Source organism: Aspergillus luchuensis, chromosome 3, assembly GCF_016861625.1.
Source record: "Aspergillus luchuensis IFO 4308 DNA, chromosome 3, nearly complete sequence".
Lineage (NCBI taxonomy): Eukaryota > Fungi > Ascomycota > Eurotiomycetes > Eurotiales > Aspergillaceae > Aspergillus > Aspergillus luchuensis.
This window is the reverse complement of record NC_054851.1, coordinates 536,067-552,749: the sequence shown is the minus strand read 5'-3', so window position 1 is coordinate 552,749 and position 16,683 is coordinate 536,067. Positions and strand designations below refer to the sequence as shown.

The 16,683-nt window shown below is 50.3% G+C and overlaps 5 protein-coding genes across 5 annotated transcripts; 2 read left to right on the top strand and 3 right to left on the bottom strand.

Annotated features, from left to right (window-relative positions):
- Nucleotides 1-2,107: 2,107 nt before the first annotated feature.
- On the bottom strand, nucleotides 2,108-3,924 carry ALG8 (dolichyl-P-Glc:Glc1Man(9)GlcNAc(2)-PP-dolichol alpha-1,3-glucosyltransferase ALG8; the record flags this gene model as incomplete). Its single annotated transcript, XM_041686667.1, has 6 exons — nucleotides 2,108-2,632; nucleotides 2,685-2,824; nucleotides 2,880-3,373; nucleotides 3,431-3,624; nucleotides 3,690-3,768; nucleotides 3,848-3,924. 6 exons carry the CDS (start codon nucleotides 3,922-3,924, stop codon nucleotides 2,108-2,110), a joined length of 1,509 nt encoding a protein of 502 aa, XP_041540629.1.
- A 57-nt stretch (nucleotides 3,925-3,981) lies between these two features.
- AKAW2_30181A (uncharacterized protein) lies at nucleotides 3,982-4,362 on the top strand (the record flags this gene model as incomplete). Its single annotated transcript, XM_041686666.1, has 1 exon — nucleotides 3,982-4,362. The coding sequence occupies one exon, from the start codon at nucleotides 3,982-3,984 to the stop codon at nucleotides 4,360-4,362; it is 381 nt and encodes a 126-aa protein (XP_041540628.1).
- Nucleotides 4,363-4,580: 218 nt separating this feature from the next.
- Nucleotides 4,581-6,165, top strand: AKAW2_30180A (putative lectin family integral membrane protein; the record flags this gene model as incomplete). Its single annotated transcript, XM_041686665.1, has 7 exons — nucleotides 4,581-4,669; nucleotides 4,733-4,799; nucleotides 4,858-4,928; nucleotides 4,983-5,163; nucleotides 5,211-5,405; nucleotides 5,459-5,975; nucleotides 6,038-6,165. The coding sequence occupies 7 exons, from the start codon at nucleotides 4,581-4,583 to the stop codon at nucleotides 6,163-6,165; spliced, it is 1,248 nt and encodes a 415-aa protein (XP_041540627.1).
- Nucleotides 6,166-7,965: 1,800 nt separating this feature from the next.
- Nucleotides 7,966-10,624, bottom strand: AKAW2_30179S (putative PHD finger domain protein; the record flags this gene model as incomplete). The annotated part of the gene is made up of 3 exons (XM_041686664.1): nucleotides 7,966-8,374; nucleotides 8,437-9,216; nucleotides 9,273-10,624. The coding sequence occupies 3 exons, from the start codon at nucleotides 10,622-10,624 to the stop codon at nucleotides 7,966-7,968; spliced, it is 2,541 nt and encodes an 846-aa protein (XP_041540626.1).
- Nucleotides 10,625-13,401: 2,777 nt separating this feature from the next.
- On the bottom strand, nucleotides 13,402-15,109 carry CDB4 (curved DNA-binding protein (42 kDa protein); the record flags this gene model as incomplete). The annotated part of the gene is made up of 5 exons (XM_041686663.1): nucleotides 13,402-13,592; nucleotides 13,660-14,472; nucleotides 14,543-14,647; nucleotides 14,718-14,801; nucleotides 15,082-15,109. The coding sequence occupies 5 exons, from the start codon at nucleotides 15,107-15,109 to the stop codon at nucleotides 13,402-13,404; spliced, it is 1,221 nt and encodes a 406-aa protein (XP_041540625.1).
- Nucleotides 15,110-16,683: the final 1,574 nt, after the last annotated feature.

Here is a 16,683-nt window from a genome sequence, read left to right as displayed (position 1 = left end):
AGAACGGACAAGACGTCGGGCGGACGCTCGGTAGGGATTCGCTGCCGCTATACCGCTTCGGGCTGCTTCTCCTTCCCTTAACCCTCTCCCACTCCCCGTCTTTGCCCCCCAGTGCTCTTTTCCTGTCTGCTCGTCCCTCTCTTCCCCCCATTACCCCCATGTTTTTGCACTCATTCGACTCGTCATTTTCCGGAGATTATCCTGAGATTATTTGGGTACTGCCTGCACCGATTCTGTTCCTTTTACCTGGCTCTATCTGATCACGGCCTGACCCGTCTGCGGGGACGATCTCACTGACCTTGCGACTCAAGGTCAACAAGCCAGTAGTTTTGCAGCCACATCCAGATTTACATACCTGTTTGACTTACTACAATCATATACTTTGAGATTCTGGTAACTTAGTGCTACTACCATTGTCGTAGCAAGCTGTCTGTTCTGTTTGTGTCATAGTTCGACTTGACAGTTCTCGTGTAGTTTCACCCGGGTACTTGGGCTGATATCCATTCAATGCTCGGCACCTGCCCATTCTCGCACCCAACTCGTTCTGACTCACTAGGAGCAGGTATGCATTTGTATTCCCTCTATCTGCATCCCCCAGGCTACCTTGGCTGAAATCTATGCTGCTACCGGATTATAGTCGGCTATAGTATCACTTTGCATGCTTGATCAGCTTATCATGTACGCATGGTATCAGCTTGCCAGCTGATAAACAATATCTATTAAAGAGTAGAGCTTGCTTTTTATGTATCTGATACAGGCCATCGGCGAAACTCGGTAGCAATGAAATTTCACGGACTTAGACTCCATAGTGAGCAAGAGTAGCCCGGACGTCTTAGCAGTATACCTAACAATTAGCAGAAGCTCCGCCGATCTGATACTTTGGTATACAACAAATACTGAGACAGCCAAATCTAGAACAAGCTAGCTTTAGTACCTGTCGCGTAAAATCCTTGCTCTCCGCTAGGTCATACGTTGAAAGACTACCCTCAAACTATAGTTATCTCGACTACAGACGTCCACGATTACTACTAACTAATTCTGTTTTATAATCTCGACTGTTATCCTCACTTCAAAAATAATATAGAGACTGATCTTTCATTTCGTCCAATACTATTATCGCGATCAAGTTACAGTTTTGGCTAACTATAGGGTACATCAGCACCACCACCCACCGTTTTCAACAATCCACAACAACAAAAACGGTATTTTCCTTTATCACTTGCATGTAGAAGCTTGTTTTCTGCCATAAACTACTCTAAATATATTCCTACTATATTTCATTGTATTCGGAAATTGTCATTTAATCAAAGCCAATTATCCAAGAACCCGAAAATAGAGTGACAGAGTCATGCAATTTCTGCCCCCGTCAATAAGAACAACATCAATCAAAACGCCCACCATATTCTAGAAGAATACAGCTTACATGTAAGACATAAACCTAAAGCCACCTAAACAATCCCATAGTAAGTGAAACATCTCCCCGAACTCTTTTCTATGTGTTAAGTTCGTACTTACTCTCACCCCCATAGTAACCCCCATCTGACCTATCACCCACCCAAATATATAGTACTAGTAAGTACTTACCCAAAACAAACCACATTCCCCACACCAACGCAAGGCATCCATCCAACCTTTCCACCTAAGAAAGTAATCCATCAACCAATATACACCCCTTATATCCCCAAATAGTACACAATATACGACCTACTCACATTGTGCATGAAACAAAGCATGAAAGTGGTAAAAGAAGAAGAAGAAAGCAACGGAAGTCTCATCTGCAGTGTGACAATCCATGGGAACGATCCCGATGCGCGCTAAACTGCATTGGGACTGATGGCTGATGATAAACTTTGCAAAACTGGCTGATCAAGTGGGTCCGAGTTCGGGCGATGGGTTGCACGTGGATGAGCCAAACTGAGCAAACTGGCGCGCACCGCGTCTGATGATTTGGGGCGGTGTGTGTGCGTGTGTGTGGTGCGGCTAGCTGTGGCGCGGGCGGTGGGTTACATCATGGTTCTTTATCCAACTTGGTGTGAATATTATTGATTTTAGGATTGAAATTCTTAGCAACTTTTTTGGTATCTATATCTATACAGTTTGCTCTCTCTCATGCTGTAAAGTAAACCACCATAAATCCAATCCAGCTACCCACGACTCCAACGGCAGAGTAACTGCTCATGAACATCAGGGGCAGGAATTGCAACCGCTCCAGTCCGAAAATGACCTGGTGCAGGATGGAGCAGTAGATGATCAGTGGGATGGCAATGGTCAGGTACAGCAGGGAGAAGCGATCGGCGACGAAGATCCGGCGTCGCTCGGAGACAGGTGCCACCTGATCAAATACGTAGAGGAACAGCACGAGCCACAGGACTGTGTAGACCGTTTTGATCGGGAATTCGGCGGCGGTAAAGAGTAAGGGGAACAAAGAGACGTGTCCGGCGACAGCCAGGGGGCGGAACGCGCTAAAGTAGCGCCGGTCTTTGAGCGCGATGAGGCTGAACGGGATGATGATCAGAAGTACCGCTTTCTCATGGACGTGCCAGCCGAACAGGAATGATGCATATCCGCACAGGGTGATGGCACCGACAAAAGTTTCCCATTCAGGGTTGCGCCAGAGCTTAATCAACGGCAGCTGGTAACAGTTAGGACTATCGCGTGGAACCAAGCCATTTTTAAGCACTTACCAACTGAAACAAGAAGGTCAAGATAAACGTGTGCTCCTTGGTGATTTCAGGAAGTACGGCGAAAGACGTGTCTCCGACAAGACCACGGGTGACACTGACCAGAGCGTCTTGATTGACCGGAAGACCCAACCGCGGAGCAACTGCACTAATTAGTCCCTCTGAACGAAGGAAGAGTTTTGGTTTAATCGAACTTACGCTGGATCAAGATGCGATCAGTGAATGAGTACATCGCCCAAACGTTGGGTGCCCAGTACGCATGGCACAACCCTCTAGAGAAGGGAAAGAGCCTGTCCTTCAATTGAAGCAGTTGACCCCAGGAGGCGAACGGTCCGAAAGCCAAGGCAAACACGCCAACCACGCACACTCCGAGCTTGATGATGTTGAAGAAACGAGGGCGGAAAATCGACTTCGGGTCCAGACAGTAGACCCTCAGCAAGTAGACGAAGTATGCCAAGGCAAGGTATAGATAGATGTGCTTCAAGCACAGCAAAACAGCAAAGCTAATCCCACTGTAGAGAAGAGTCGACTGCTTCCGCGCCAGAACGATTGACAAAATCAAGATGCCGTAAAGAAATCCGTTATACTGAAAGTGAATGTGGTCGATGATAAGCAGACCGGGGGACAAGAAGATGGACAGGCTGGCGATGTGCGCAAGGTGTTTGTTTTGTTGCGATACCGACTTGACAAACCTAGTCGTTCCTGAATCAGCAAATCAAACGAGGCAGAATATGATGTGGACGGATTACCTGCTCAAAGCGAAGAGCAGAACAAGCTCGGTGACGATAACCGTGGCCCTCTGGAAGTAAATTGTTTGCCATGAATCATAATTGAGGTTGTTGACAATCAACATCGCCGGGTCTGCATAACGTGCCGCCTGGGAGAGTACCCATTCAAATGCCGCGAAAAAGGGAGGGTAGTCGAGCGTCCATTCCGACGTTTTCTAATCGTGAATCCGCAGGTTAGTATGAATCACCCTTGAAGCGGTATGCGCTGGCGGGTACGTACCTCGTAATACCATTCCTTGACGGGCAACGAGTGTGTAATCGCAAGCCAGTTTCGATGAACCTCAAAGTCGGTGGATTTGCTGCGCGTTCCAGCCACAATTCAGCTGTGAGTTCTGCAACCTCGCGGTGCTGTTCTAGACCATTTGCGGAGCAACGTACTATGCGGGGAACAAAAGGATTTTGAAAGCAGTTGCAACAATGGCGCACTGCGCCAAAGAAGGGTATAGATCGGTCATTGGTAGTCTTGCGCTCGACGCGCCGCCCGGAGAAGGAAAAGAAAAGGAGCGTGGGGCATGGAAAGGCGAGAGGAAGTTGTGCCAATTCTGGGGAGGGAGAGGAACAATGACAAGAATAGGCCCATGGAACCCATCCGGGGCGGGGTGCACGTGACCGCGACAGGGGACGGGGAGCAGAAAGGCCAATCTGTCCCCTGCATTTCGCGGCAGATCTTCTGGTTACGATTTGCTGCGGCAATGGACTTGGCTTCGGACGTAGGAGTCCGTCACTCGGTCGTTCTCTCTAGCTTGGAAATTCGTCATCTGGTCGACTTCTCCCCCGCAACTACCTCTATTGCCAGGGAAATTCGTCTCTGCGTGATCGCCATTGTGGTTGGGTGGACCACCTCGCGCGTTGTCTCCGCCTTGTTGAACCGGAGATCGTCGTCGGACCAGTAACAAGATACACCAAGCTCACTCGGAGCTTCACCTTGCTTCTGCTTCTGCTTCTGCTTCTGATCTGGCTCTCCCACTGTCAATTCTTCTCTATTTCTTACCCATTGACTGCTTTTGCTGTGCTTTGGTTACATACCCAGCCTTTCTCCTCATTGTTGTTGTTTGAAACTTTGTACCTGCATAACTTGTTTGCGTGACGAGCCTCCGATTGCATAGACATCATGAAGATCCCTGCTTCTCTCCTTTCTTTGGCTGCTGCTGCCGCAGCTCAATCGGTGATTGAAAGTTCCAGCTTTGGTTTCGGCCAGACGTAAGTGTCACTGCTGCAACCGGTCTCACCGGAGTCAATTCCTGATATACTAATGCCTCCCAGGTTATCAACAGATGGCGGTGCCATTTCTGGGTGGCAGACTGGAGGAGAATCGCACAATCCCGACATCGTATGCCGATCATTCCCATGATGAAGCGCGAAGCCATTGTGTACTAACTGCTCCGTAGCTTTCCAACAAGATTATCCTGACACCGCCTTACCCTGGCAACACTAGGGGATTTGCTTGGTCCCAGACTCCGTAAGTCCTGTCGGCGTCTGCTCTTTGTCTATTGATATTGACTCAATTCTATAGTGTATCGCAATCGGAATGGACTGCAGAGTTCCAATTCCGAGCGACTGGCCCCGAAAGGGGTGGAGGTAACCTCCAGCTCTGGTATGCCAAGGACGGCAAAGACAGAATCGGCACTTCCAGTATCTATACCGTCAACCAATTTGACGGTTTTGCTCTGGTCATTGACAGCCATGGCGGAAGGGTAAGTCAGAAGCTACCGTCTGATGGCCAATGCTAACTGTTCACCAGGGTGGCAGTGTGCGCGGGTTCCTCAACGATGGCACTACAGACTACAAGAGCCACAGAAGCGTTGATAGCTTGGCCTTTGGTCACTGCGACTACCCTTACCGCAACCTTGGTCGGCCCTCTACCGTCCGCCTGAAGCACACCAAGTCTGTCTTCGAGGTTACTGTCGACGACAAGCTGTGCTTTTCCACCGACAAGGTGCGTCCATCCAAGTCACATCTCCATTAGCATCAACCTCCTAACCCAAGCAGGTCGCTCTCCCTACCGGCAACGTCTTTGGTCTTACCGCCGCAACCCCCGAGAACCCCGACTCCTTCGAAGTCTTCAAGTTCGTTCTCCAATCCGCCGAGTCTGGAGCAGGCAGCACTGTGCCCGTCCAGCAGCAGAACACCAACCAGCAGCCCATTGCCGCTCAGCAACAGGTCGTTCCTCAACAGCAGCAGCAGGCACCCCCTGTCAACACTGGCTTTGAGCAGCAGTTTGCCGACCTGAGCAACCGCGTTCAGGGCGTCAACCAAGCTACCGACAACATCCTCCGTGAACTCGGAAGCCAAGATACCAAGACCGCCAACCGCCAGGTCGAGCTCCTCCAGAAGCTTGCCAGCAAGGACCAGATCGCCAGCCTCGACGCCAGACTCCAGAAAATGGAACAGATGCTGCAGACCATCCAGCGTGACCTGGAGGGCAAGGACTACCATGGCCGCTTCAACCAGCTTCAGGAAACCTTGCGCTCGTCTCACCTCAGCTTGACCGAGAACCTCTTGGGAGGTGAGCACCCCCCCTTCTTTTTTTCAAACCATACGAATAGCAACTAACACGCTCACTTACAGTCATCACCTCCTCCGCCCCGCGCATGGGCTTCTTCATCTGCATGATCATCGCCTTCCAGGGTCTTCTTGCCGTGGCTTACATTATCTACAAGCGTCGCCGTGCGAACATGCCCAAGAAGTTCCTCTAAACTTTTCTCATCTCTCTTTCCCCCACGACTTGAAATGGCCTACCAGTCAGCCAGTCTGCGGTAACGAATGATATCACGAGAACCCCGACAGCGCCGTTGTACGGTGTGGGTGTTCCTTCTCTTCGTTATCTGAATAAACCATCATGTGTAACTATTCTTTTATCTTATACTAGCCAACGTTATATTATCTCGCGTTCCTCAAAATACCCCCGGTTCTTCTGTACATGTACATCTACAATTACACTTGCTTGACTTTGATCTCGTTTACTTTCCTACGCGATGAAGCGCAGTATAGATAGATGATCTAATCCGGGCTCAATCAATCATATTCATCAAGCAATGTGCCTACTAGACAGCGTGCGATTCGTAAAATGTAATATTGACTCACGAGACAAAAATCATCCTATGATATTGATCATCAACCTTACAAGGCCTGCCTCATTCGACTCCAAATCCTCTGATACGTATTACAACATACGAATTCTGATACTAATCAGACCGAACCTAGTACGTAGTATCTATCACTGACCATCGCAAGAAGGGAAGAAGGATTCTGCTTTAAGCCGACTTATCAGCGAGTAAATCCCGTAGTGCGGTATTGCCCGGATACTACGGAACCAGCAAGGACGGAAAGAGGAGGGAATTAGTACCATTACTACTACTACCGGACTTCTACGGAGAGATATGGAGTGGATGGAACGGAAATGAAGTGTAAAATGCATGAAAATTTCAGAAATGGATATTTGTGTGTTGGTAGACCGAGACGCACCACTGATCATGAATTTAAGGGGTAGGTCCCTTTTGGATCTGGATGGTGTGGTGCGTCTCGGTCTACCAACGTTGTCTAAAAAAACATGAGAGTAGAAAAAAAATTGGCCCATCTCTCTTGGGTAGACCGAGACGCACCACACCCACCACATCAAAAGGGACCTACCCCTAGAAATAGTGGTGCGTCTCGGTCTACCCAACATTGTCTGAAAAACACACATAAGTGAAAAAATTGGCCCATCTCCCCCGGATGGACCGGCCGGGGGAGATGGGACCGGACATTGAAAAAGTAAAAAAACAGTAAAAAAAGAAAACATTGAAATGGGAAAGGAACATGAAAATGCCTCGCAGCTATTGCTGCGTTTCTTATGCAACATTCAATCAATATGCCCAAGGATGCCATGCTCTGTATGCGCCAAATGTTCAATAAGCCGAAATGGGACCAGGGTTTTTTTGCACAGAAAAGAATAAAACCATCTAATGTGGAAACTGTAGTAGGACGCCGACGCCTTATCCCTAATGCCACGGGTGATCCCTGCCAACCACTGCGATGCGCCGCGCCAAACTGAAACATGAACAGCAATACAAATAGTAGTTAACCAAGGTCGTAGCATGGCGTAATAATATAGAAGGTTGAAGTGTTAAAATCTTTGTAAAGCATGCGCCGACTTGGTCTGGCGCAAGTGACACTGACAAGGCGAATCATCGCCAATATGTGACAACCGATAGTGTCTCAGTGCGGAGACACCGGTTGTGGCTTTTAATCTATGCACAGAGGATTAGCCTGGTGTTTCTTTTCCTCTCTTTTGTTGTCATTTTGTTTTGATATGTGTTTTGGAAATTTTTTTCATCATGTTTTTTTTGTTTCTTTTTCTTTTCTTTTTTCGGTTTTGCTGTTTGTTTATCGAGAACGGAATGGCTGTTCCCGACAGAAAGTTGCCGTGACTGGCAACGTAATAGGCTCCGTGATTCCATGATGGGGTTTGACTCTGACGATATTTGAAGTTATTCCTCTGATGGAACGGCGAAGGACTAAGTGCTGGCTGGCTGGGGCGGCTCCGACTGCGCATTCAGCACCTGAATGCGTTGTTCAATTAAATTCTGTAGAGCACGAAGAGAGGCGATCTCCGTGTTGGCCGAGGGAAGATCGGGCGGAGCGTTTGCCTTGAGTTGGTCTATAAGCAAACCGATCTTTCCATCTTCAGGCCCTTGCCCAGTAGGTCCGTCGCCCTGTGCGAGTGAGATGAGGTTCGCGGCCGCTTCCCGCTCAGCGATAGTGCGTGAGTTCAAGATCGCAGCCGCTGTGTCCTCTTCCGGAAGAGCAGGCTTCTGGGACGAGTAGAATGCATTGGCCTTGGCCACGAGCTTGTCGAATTGTGAGGTGGCATAGTCGAAATATTTGCCCGCGGCCTCCTTCATCAGCTTGTATTCCTCGTTTTCCCTTCTCCACAAGTCAGACAAGTCAGAGATTTAACCAACAATCACGCTTAGGAGTCTACTCACCTCTTAACTGTTTGGATGAAGTCCATTTTTAGACCGCGCTCTGACACACGGTACATGATACCTTCCTCTTCCTGTTCCTCCATTCTCTCGACCTCTTCCTCATCCGGAAGGACTTCGACGTCGATCATCCGGGGTCGCTTCGGACGACGAATGCGCTTTAGCACATCGTAGCCCTCCTCGTCCTTGACCCAGTATTGTAGATCATGCCACACGTGATTAGGGCACATCCAGCTGTGGTTCCTACGATTACTTCCGCCCTTCTGGATGGGAGGCATGGGCATAGGCGGGTCACAACAATCCATGTGGAAAGCACAAGGACAATAGTCGCACTGGATGATGGGCTGACGGCCACCACTCGTGCGACCGCAAGCTGCGCAAAGAATCACATTGCCTTTGGCATCTTGTGTTCGTAGCAGATAAGGGTCATCATAACGGCCATGCCGGGCCCCTCGGCGGGGATAGAACTTGGGAAGTGGCACGACCTCATCGTATTTGTTCTCTTCGCCCGTAGCCACACCGGTGAAGTAATCGCGGATGCCAAGGGGTAAGAGGTAGTCTTTCTGCGGAGCGTTGTCCAGGGAACCCAGCAAAGACGTCATAGGCTTTGACAACGAGCATTTCGGGCAAAACCAATCCCCCTCTGGAGGGTTTGCCGGGTCCAATGGCGGGTTAAGACAGGAGAAGTGGAAAGAATTTGGGCAGCCATCGCAACACAGCAGCTGGCCGCTTCCGTTACAGTTGTGGCAGAAGTCGTTGTTCTCCTGGCGTTCGTTGTCGCTTCTGCCAGCATGTTAGTGTTCAGAGGAACAAGTGGTAAAGAGACAAGGGTAACTTACGTCAGGGTAGGTGTCAGTCGTCGGTTGTCGCCGGCATCACTACTGGCTGGACTCTCAGAGCGCTGTCTGCTACTCACGCCAGCTCCCAGTGATACTGGTTGAGATCTACTGGCTGCAGTGGGGACAGGAGATGGCACATTAGACTGTTGTGGGTCAGAAGCCAATGAGGAACGCATCTGACTTTCCAAAGGTATAATGGTTGGGAGAGGCTTCTGCAGGCGAGTACGCTTGATTCGTGCCTCTTCCTCGGGGTTCGGCTCGTCTTCAAGCGCATGCTTCTGTGGGGGAGCCGTAGCAGCACTGGGCGGGGCGACTGGCTCCTTCTTCTTAGGTGCACCCCTTTTGGCCTTCTTACCCCTGGCGCGAGTACGGGAAGTTGCCGCTCCAGGAGCCATGCCGGGGGCAAAAGTCTCAGCATCAAGGGATACCGCCGAAGAGAGTGATGAAATGCTGCTGGCCGACCGGGGGCGAGCCAAGACAGGTGCCGTGGCAATGTCTTCGTCGGCTTCCGCCTGGACCTCCTTCCATGCAGCGCGCATTACACACTGGAAGGCTGAGCGTTCCCGCGGGCCGGGATTCTCCTGGCAGATGCCGTCGAGAATTGAAAGCGCAAAAGGGTCTTTGTTGCATGTCTCCCACAATCTAATGAGACCGCGTGAAACAGGGCGATTGTTGGTCTCTAGCGCCAGTCGGAGGGCTTTTTCGACAGCAATCTTGATGCGATCGACGTCTACATCGGTCGATGTAGGAACAGGCAGAGAAGTAAAAGCAGACATGTCCGGCGAGGCCTTGTTCTTAGTAGACAGAGGTTCGTCCATCGGCTCTTCAGCGGGCGTTAAGGGGGTCTGAGGTTTGGTATCACCTCCCTCGCCGTTCGGTGTGGCCCGTGACTCCTTCTTCGCAGAGATATTCTGGACACTGGGCTTGATAGGTGCCAGTCCAACCTTGCGCAAGTCGGCAGCCGATGGCATGGTTCCCAGTGGGCGCATACTGGACAGTACGGGGTTCGCGTGATGGGACACATTACACCAGGGCGTGTCTGCGAAGCTGGGTTCAGGCTCTCTCAATGGTGGTTCAACCCATCCGGCACTGCTATCAAGAAGGTTTGTATCACTCAGAGTGTCTGAAGCCTCATTCTTCGATTGTTCCAAACGCGACTGGGTACGAGAGGGCGGGTCCTGAGGAGGATCGGTAGCCACGCGGCTGTTCCAGCCAGTGCGGCGCTGCTTGCGAGGCCGTGTAGAATCGGTGAGCGAAGAAGCAGTGCTTGCAGTAGTAGGTGCGCCAAGTGGAGTCGAGGGGCGAGAGTTATTCGACCAGGCGTGGGACGACGAACGGAGATTCGGAGCCATTGTTGTAGACAGGGCTCGCAAGTTGCAACGGCTACAGAGCCAGGGTTAGCCTGCGAAAACAAAAAGTTGCGACAGACGAATTGAAATGACAATTACTCACTGATTAATAGATTCCAAGCAAACACCGAGCGTGCCCAGCGTGGCTGGTTGGAATCGAGGCCAGCCCGCGCGCTGTCTGCGGGTTGATGGAAGGAAGAAAGGTTGCGGAGTTGGAGTGCCGGAAGTTTTCGAGTCCCAATCAGGCCTCCCTCTAGGGGGTTCGCCGCGGAGCTCTGTCAACCACGAAATTACCAGACACCCTCAATCTGATTTCCATGTACATTAGATTCTTGAAACTGGATTTCCTGTTGTATAGAATAGAAGACTTATTGTCTTCATTTTCTGGAGTGGTGTGCTTACTAGAGTGACCCTATAATACGCGTCAAGGGGCCGTGAGATAGAATCGTAATAAGAGCCAACACAACTCTGTAAATCCTGCCTAAGTGTCTTATATGACACAAGCTGCAATAGGATCGAGGGTGTGTAGAAGTTAAAATGAAGGCTGAGTTATTTCAGAAAGTTTTCAAGTCCTGTGATTGGGTCAGCCGTTCAACATCCTGAAGCTTTCCAAGTCCAAGTCTGATGCCCAACGCATGCGGACTACATGGCAGCGTCCTGATGATACAGTGAAGTCCGTCCAGTGCTTAAGGTACATACAACAGCAGGAGAAGACACAAGAAGACAAAAGCACGAGCACCGGCTTGGTCCGTAGGAGTAAGCCAAGCTCTGGGAAAGGAGAACACACGCGCAGTACACAGCTCCAGGACTATATTCAAACTTACCAGGTACGACAAAGTCAATCAGCAGTTCTCGGAGCAGTTTCTTCTGCTGTAGCTGATACAAAGATGACGTATTGGAAGGAAGAAGACACGATGTATGTGCCGATGTAGATGCCAAAGAAGGAGATTGCTAGATTCAACGACAAAGAACAATCTGGTGAAGCGTTTGAAACCACAAGCAAAGCGAACCTTCTCTAAAAGGCAGACAAACGAAGAAGATGATGGATAAGCGGAAGAAGATGTAGGTTAGTGAGGAGGAAAGGATGAATGAGAAAGTTTGAAGAGAAACAAGGAAGCAGGAGAGCAGTGTCCGGAAACTCAGCAGAAAGGTCAAGTTCGCAAACGAGGATTCTGCAATGTGTTATACACAATGCGTGTGTTTTCTATGCAGAAAGATCGTGGCTGACTTCTCTGGAAAGGTTCCGATATCAGACTGATGAGTAGGAGGGGTTGACGATGCGGAAGGGCAAGGAGATGTGATTCTTGGACGTGTTGCTCAGGTAATAACTTGGGCTACACGTTGTAGAAGAATAATCAAGAATGAGAAGAGAAGAGAAGAGAAATTGGAAGGGGGAAAGCGAGTAGTTAAGAAAGCTGTTGTGGCTGGGGTTCTTTGGGGAAAGTGAAGCAAGTGAGTGAATGATACTCCGATATCACTGAGCGCGAATTTGCAGCCGCGGGAAAAGAAGGGTACAACACTGCCGCAAGTACTCCAGAGAAGTAGACAGTAATTGTTTCTCCTGTATTTAGAATAACAAACCGTCTAGAGATGATGGAAGTCGGCAGGAGAACTCTGGGTAGGAAGTGGAAAGGGGAAAGACACAGGGAAGGGAGAAGATGGAAGATGGAAGAGGAGGAAGGATTGGGGAGAAGCCAGACGGAGGTCAGTTGGCCCACTCCTTCAACCTCCATGCCCTCTCAACCCCAGAGTGCCCAACACACCTCTAGGAAGCTCTCAGTGAATGAGCTGGGACGGGCTGAACACAGTATGTTCACTCAAATCCACCTTCTTGGATAGACAGCTGGTCCTCCTTCACTCCGTGCCTCCCGCCCCAAGCCAACAAGCTGGCTGACTTCACTGCCGGTAGATGGCTATATGCTGAACCCTACTGTTGAACAGAACGAACAGTCTACTTGGAAGAGAGGGAAACTATCAGACCCAAGCTTAATGATACTGACAAAGAGAACTACTAAATGTTGCGTTTTCCTTAAGCCTTTGTCGGGGGTGGGGTGGCGGCAACGGCTGGGCAAGCAACCTGCCTCTCCAGTATGACAGTCTCCCGAGATATACCACACCCCCTTGAAGCACTGAAAGAGATGATCTAATGCTTGGTTGACCGGAAAGCTCATCGGGGGGCGGTATGTCCTCCTCTCTGGAGGCCATGGGGAAGGGGCCGGGTTATGCTGACCTCACCGTTAGATACGACTGAAGTCCGAACGGATCATCGTACATAATCCCATTGCCTGCACATAAAAGCGAGTAGAAAAAAATCATTCCGGGAACACCTGCATTCATGTATAAATGTGGCAAAGGTAACAGCGTGATATGCGACAATCGGAGGCAAATCTCAGACCGGTATACATGGGCCGGATAGATCTAGTAATGTTGATGGAAAGCATGATGTTCTGCCTCATTTTTTTGCTTCTTTTTATTCAAGCATTTACATATCGCATCTTCTGAACTTCTGAACTAGTTATGTGACAACAGGTTTTGTAATAGGGTATTATGGAAGACATCAGTCTCCCACATGGCTCATCTTTCGCACGGATTTCCCCCATCCCTCATCATCTGCAGAACTCCCTGGATGCAGCTCCAAAAAGGATCGTTGTAATGGCGCGCATCGCCAATGCTTCGGTATGACGAAGAATGTTTCCTGCAAAGAAATCATAGGCTTTCATTTGAGCCAAACCAACACGCCCACGGACACGGCAGATGTGACGCCCAGGTCAGACGATGATTTACTCGTCAGCCTTCTTGGCGGCAGTCTTCTTCTTGTTGTTCTTGTTCTTCTTGGAGCCGGTGGATCTGGCCAACGGGCGCTCGAGGATCGCAAGGATCTCCTCGTCCTCGATCTTCTTGTCCGTCTGGAACTTGGAAAGATCAGGGGTGGTGGGAGCGGCAAGACGGGTGATGCCGTTCTTGGTAATCGCTAGAGCCTTGTTAGAAGAGAGATCTTCTGAGGTAACCGTAGATCAATGGGAAGATGCAAAACATACCAAGAGTGGTCAGGACGCGGGAGACGGGAGCGTTGTCGGCATCACCGGCGGGCTCGTACTGTCTCAGGACACCACCACGGACACACTCGACAACACCAACCTTGGCAGACTTCTCATCATCCAGCTGGCGCAAGCTGAAGGGGAACTGGCCAAACTTCTTGACGATCTCGGAGAGAGTCTGTCTGGAGCTAGGGCGCTTGAGGCCGTAGGTGGTGGTGGTACGGCGGTGGAGAGTGGCACGGTGAGGGAGGGTCTTGACCTTTCCGGATCCGAGAGACAGACCAAGCTCAACACCCCAGACTTCACCGACCTCGGGGACACCCTCACCCTTGACACCAGCGCCGGGCGAGAGGATGATCTTCTTCTCGCCTTCGATCTCGTTGCGGTCAAACAGCCAGCTGGTGGTGTTCTCGACAACGTTGCAGTCGTAGGCCTTGGCGACCTTCTCAATCAACTGAGTGATCTGAGCCTGGGTAGGAGGCTTCTGGGCAGCGGCCTTCTGCTTCTCCTCATCAGTTCCGCTGGCGAGCAGGCCAGGGGGAACCATAAGTCTCAGGAGAAGCTCGTTGGCGTAGTGAGTGGCGTGGATAAGGTCAGCCTCGCGGCCGGTCACCACATCGGCGGACGAGTTGCTGTCGGCGACAACGACCATGTCGCAAACGATGGTACCGAAGCCATCGATCTGAGCACCAAGCTGGATCTTGGCGATCTCACCGGCCTTCAAGGTGGTCTCGGCCTCCTGAGCGTCGGACACCAGGGGAGTGTAGGGAGTCACATAGGAGCTGGGAGAGACCGTGGTGGGGTGAGCGATACCTTTCCCCGGCGCATCACGTTAACTCGCTGATCTGACACTGGTTTCTCCGGACTAAGAAAGGGAACATACCCTTCTGGATCTTCTTGCCCTTGTAGACCTTGGCAATCTCCTCCTCGAGGAGCTGGTCACCCTTCTGGCAAAGCTCAACGATCTTGCTGCCCTCAACACACCATCCTAGTATCACGAGATTAGAATTTCGTAGCCCTAAACAAGGCGCAGACGCCCGGGTCGAGGAATCACACACCTGAGACGGCTTCGAGAACCTTCTGGGAGATCTGAGCAGCGGTCTTGTACTTGGTCAAGGTGTCGGGGTTGTTGAGGGTGTAGTCTAGAAATGGACCGAGGCCGGGTTAGTTAGGGTGGAGAGCGAACAGGCATGTTTTAAGCCGGAGATTGTAAGGTGATGATAGAGATGAAGATATTGAACAGTCAGTTCAAGACGAGGGCAGGTTGCGATCGTTCCGTAACGCTCGTCCGCTGCTCCAGAGTCGTCGCCAAACCTAAGCCGAACCATGACGACGAAAGCAAGCGGGAGCCCACAAACGCCGGAGCTTTTTTCAAATTGGAGGGACCAAGAGGGGTAGCTGGGATGTGGCATGAGCACTTACCAACCTCGGGGGCCTGAGTCTCAGCCATTGTGTATCGATAGGGGGATCCTCGCGCTGCTGCGAGGAAGAATTACAGATGAAGGTATCTGGGGGAGCAGTAGTTCTAGCACAACAGTAAGAGAAAAGAGGAAAATGGACTCTGCTGGAGAGCTGGAGAACCTTACTAGTAGTGAGAATGGAGTCGTGTGCACCGCACCGTATTATTTACCACCAATACACCTGGAGCGGGGGCTTCGGCCTGGGTTTTCGCTGCGTTGGCGGTGGGGTTCTCTTCCCTTTCCGAGTAGGGCTTGGTATCTGAATGTTTTGCTGTTACCCTCCGCTATTGTGCAGCTGACCGCCTACCATTTTCTTTCATTTAGTAACAAAACCTTGTGGTTTTGTTTCGTTGCCTGCTTGACTGGCTGGCCCTTTTGACGCCCAACCCGCTATTCAGCATTCCCCTTCACATTAACTACTCCGGACTCTCCTGTCTTTTGGTAATTGATTGGGTTGACCAATGCTCTGTCTCACAGAACTCCTCGAGCTTTTCTTTCGAGCTTCAGACGGTTACCGAGCGAAGTTATCCCGTAACAGGCGTACAACTTCTCTTGATCATTCCCATCCTAATGATTGCCCCATGTCATACCAAGTAAGTGCAAGTTCCAGATTATCCAGTATGACATCACACCTCAGGTCTCAGTCGCCACAAGTTGTTCTCATCATTACTGCTTGCAAACCGATCGCTTGCGAGATCTTCAACCTAGACTGTACCCCTTTCACTGTAGTACACAGTAGGACAAACCTCCTCCTTGGCATTAGTAGATGGCACGAACCGGACTGCGGAGGTTTTGTCGGATTGAAGGTTCAGACCGCTGTCAAACATGGATTATGCCCTTGACGCTACAGCACATGAGGCCCGCAAAGCCAGAGTGACGGTCCAGGAATAAGTAAATGGCTGGTTGAGAGTGCTAATAACGATCGCTGCGTGTCATTCCAGCGGAGCCGAGACCACGACGGAACAGCGCGACTAGGGCCATTGTTTCTTCTTCTGCGTAGTACTTTTTTCAAGGATATTTATGCAAGATTTTCCTTCGATTTCGATATGGGAAAGGTTGCTGCGTGGCTGACCGCTCGATGCTCCACGTCAACCCAGACGAAATCGTTGGCTTGCACATGGCTTGACTGAGTAGAAAGTACGCGGGCCACGGCCCATGCACGCTGGCTAGGAATTAATATCTCTGAGCCAGCAACTAACAGAAACTAGCTTTGACCATTCGCTTGGTTTCGAAATTATGAGAAGAAGAAATGGTGCTCAGACCATGGATGTGCTCCAGAAAGGCGAAGGAATCTAGTGCTTGCTGAAGGAGAGCCTCGCCATGTGATGATAGTGCTGATCTCCTACTTAATTTTCCCATGTTCTTCGGGCTATCCCGCCAAGCCTATCCCACTTGATGACTACTCGTGTGTTCTGCTGAGATGAGACCATGGCAAATCAATAATAAGCACATATTATAGGATAATAGAAACCCTGCAAGGCAATGGGCACACCCAACCATCTGTGCAGCAATAATCATAATAAGTAAAAGAAGGTGGAGTGTCCAAGTCTGTCACTGCCTCATG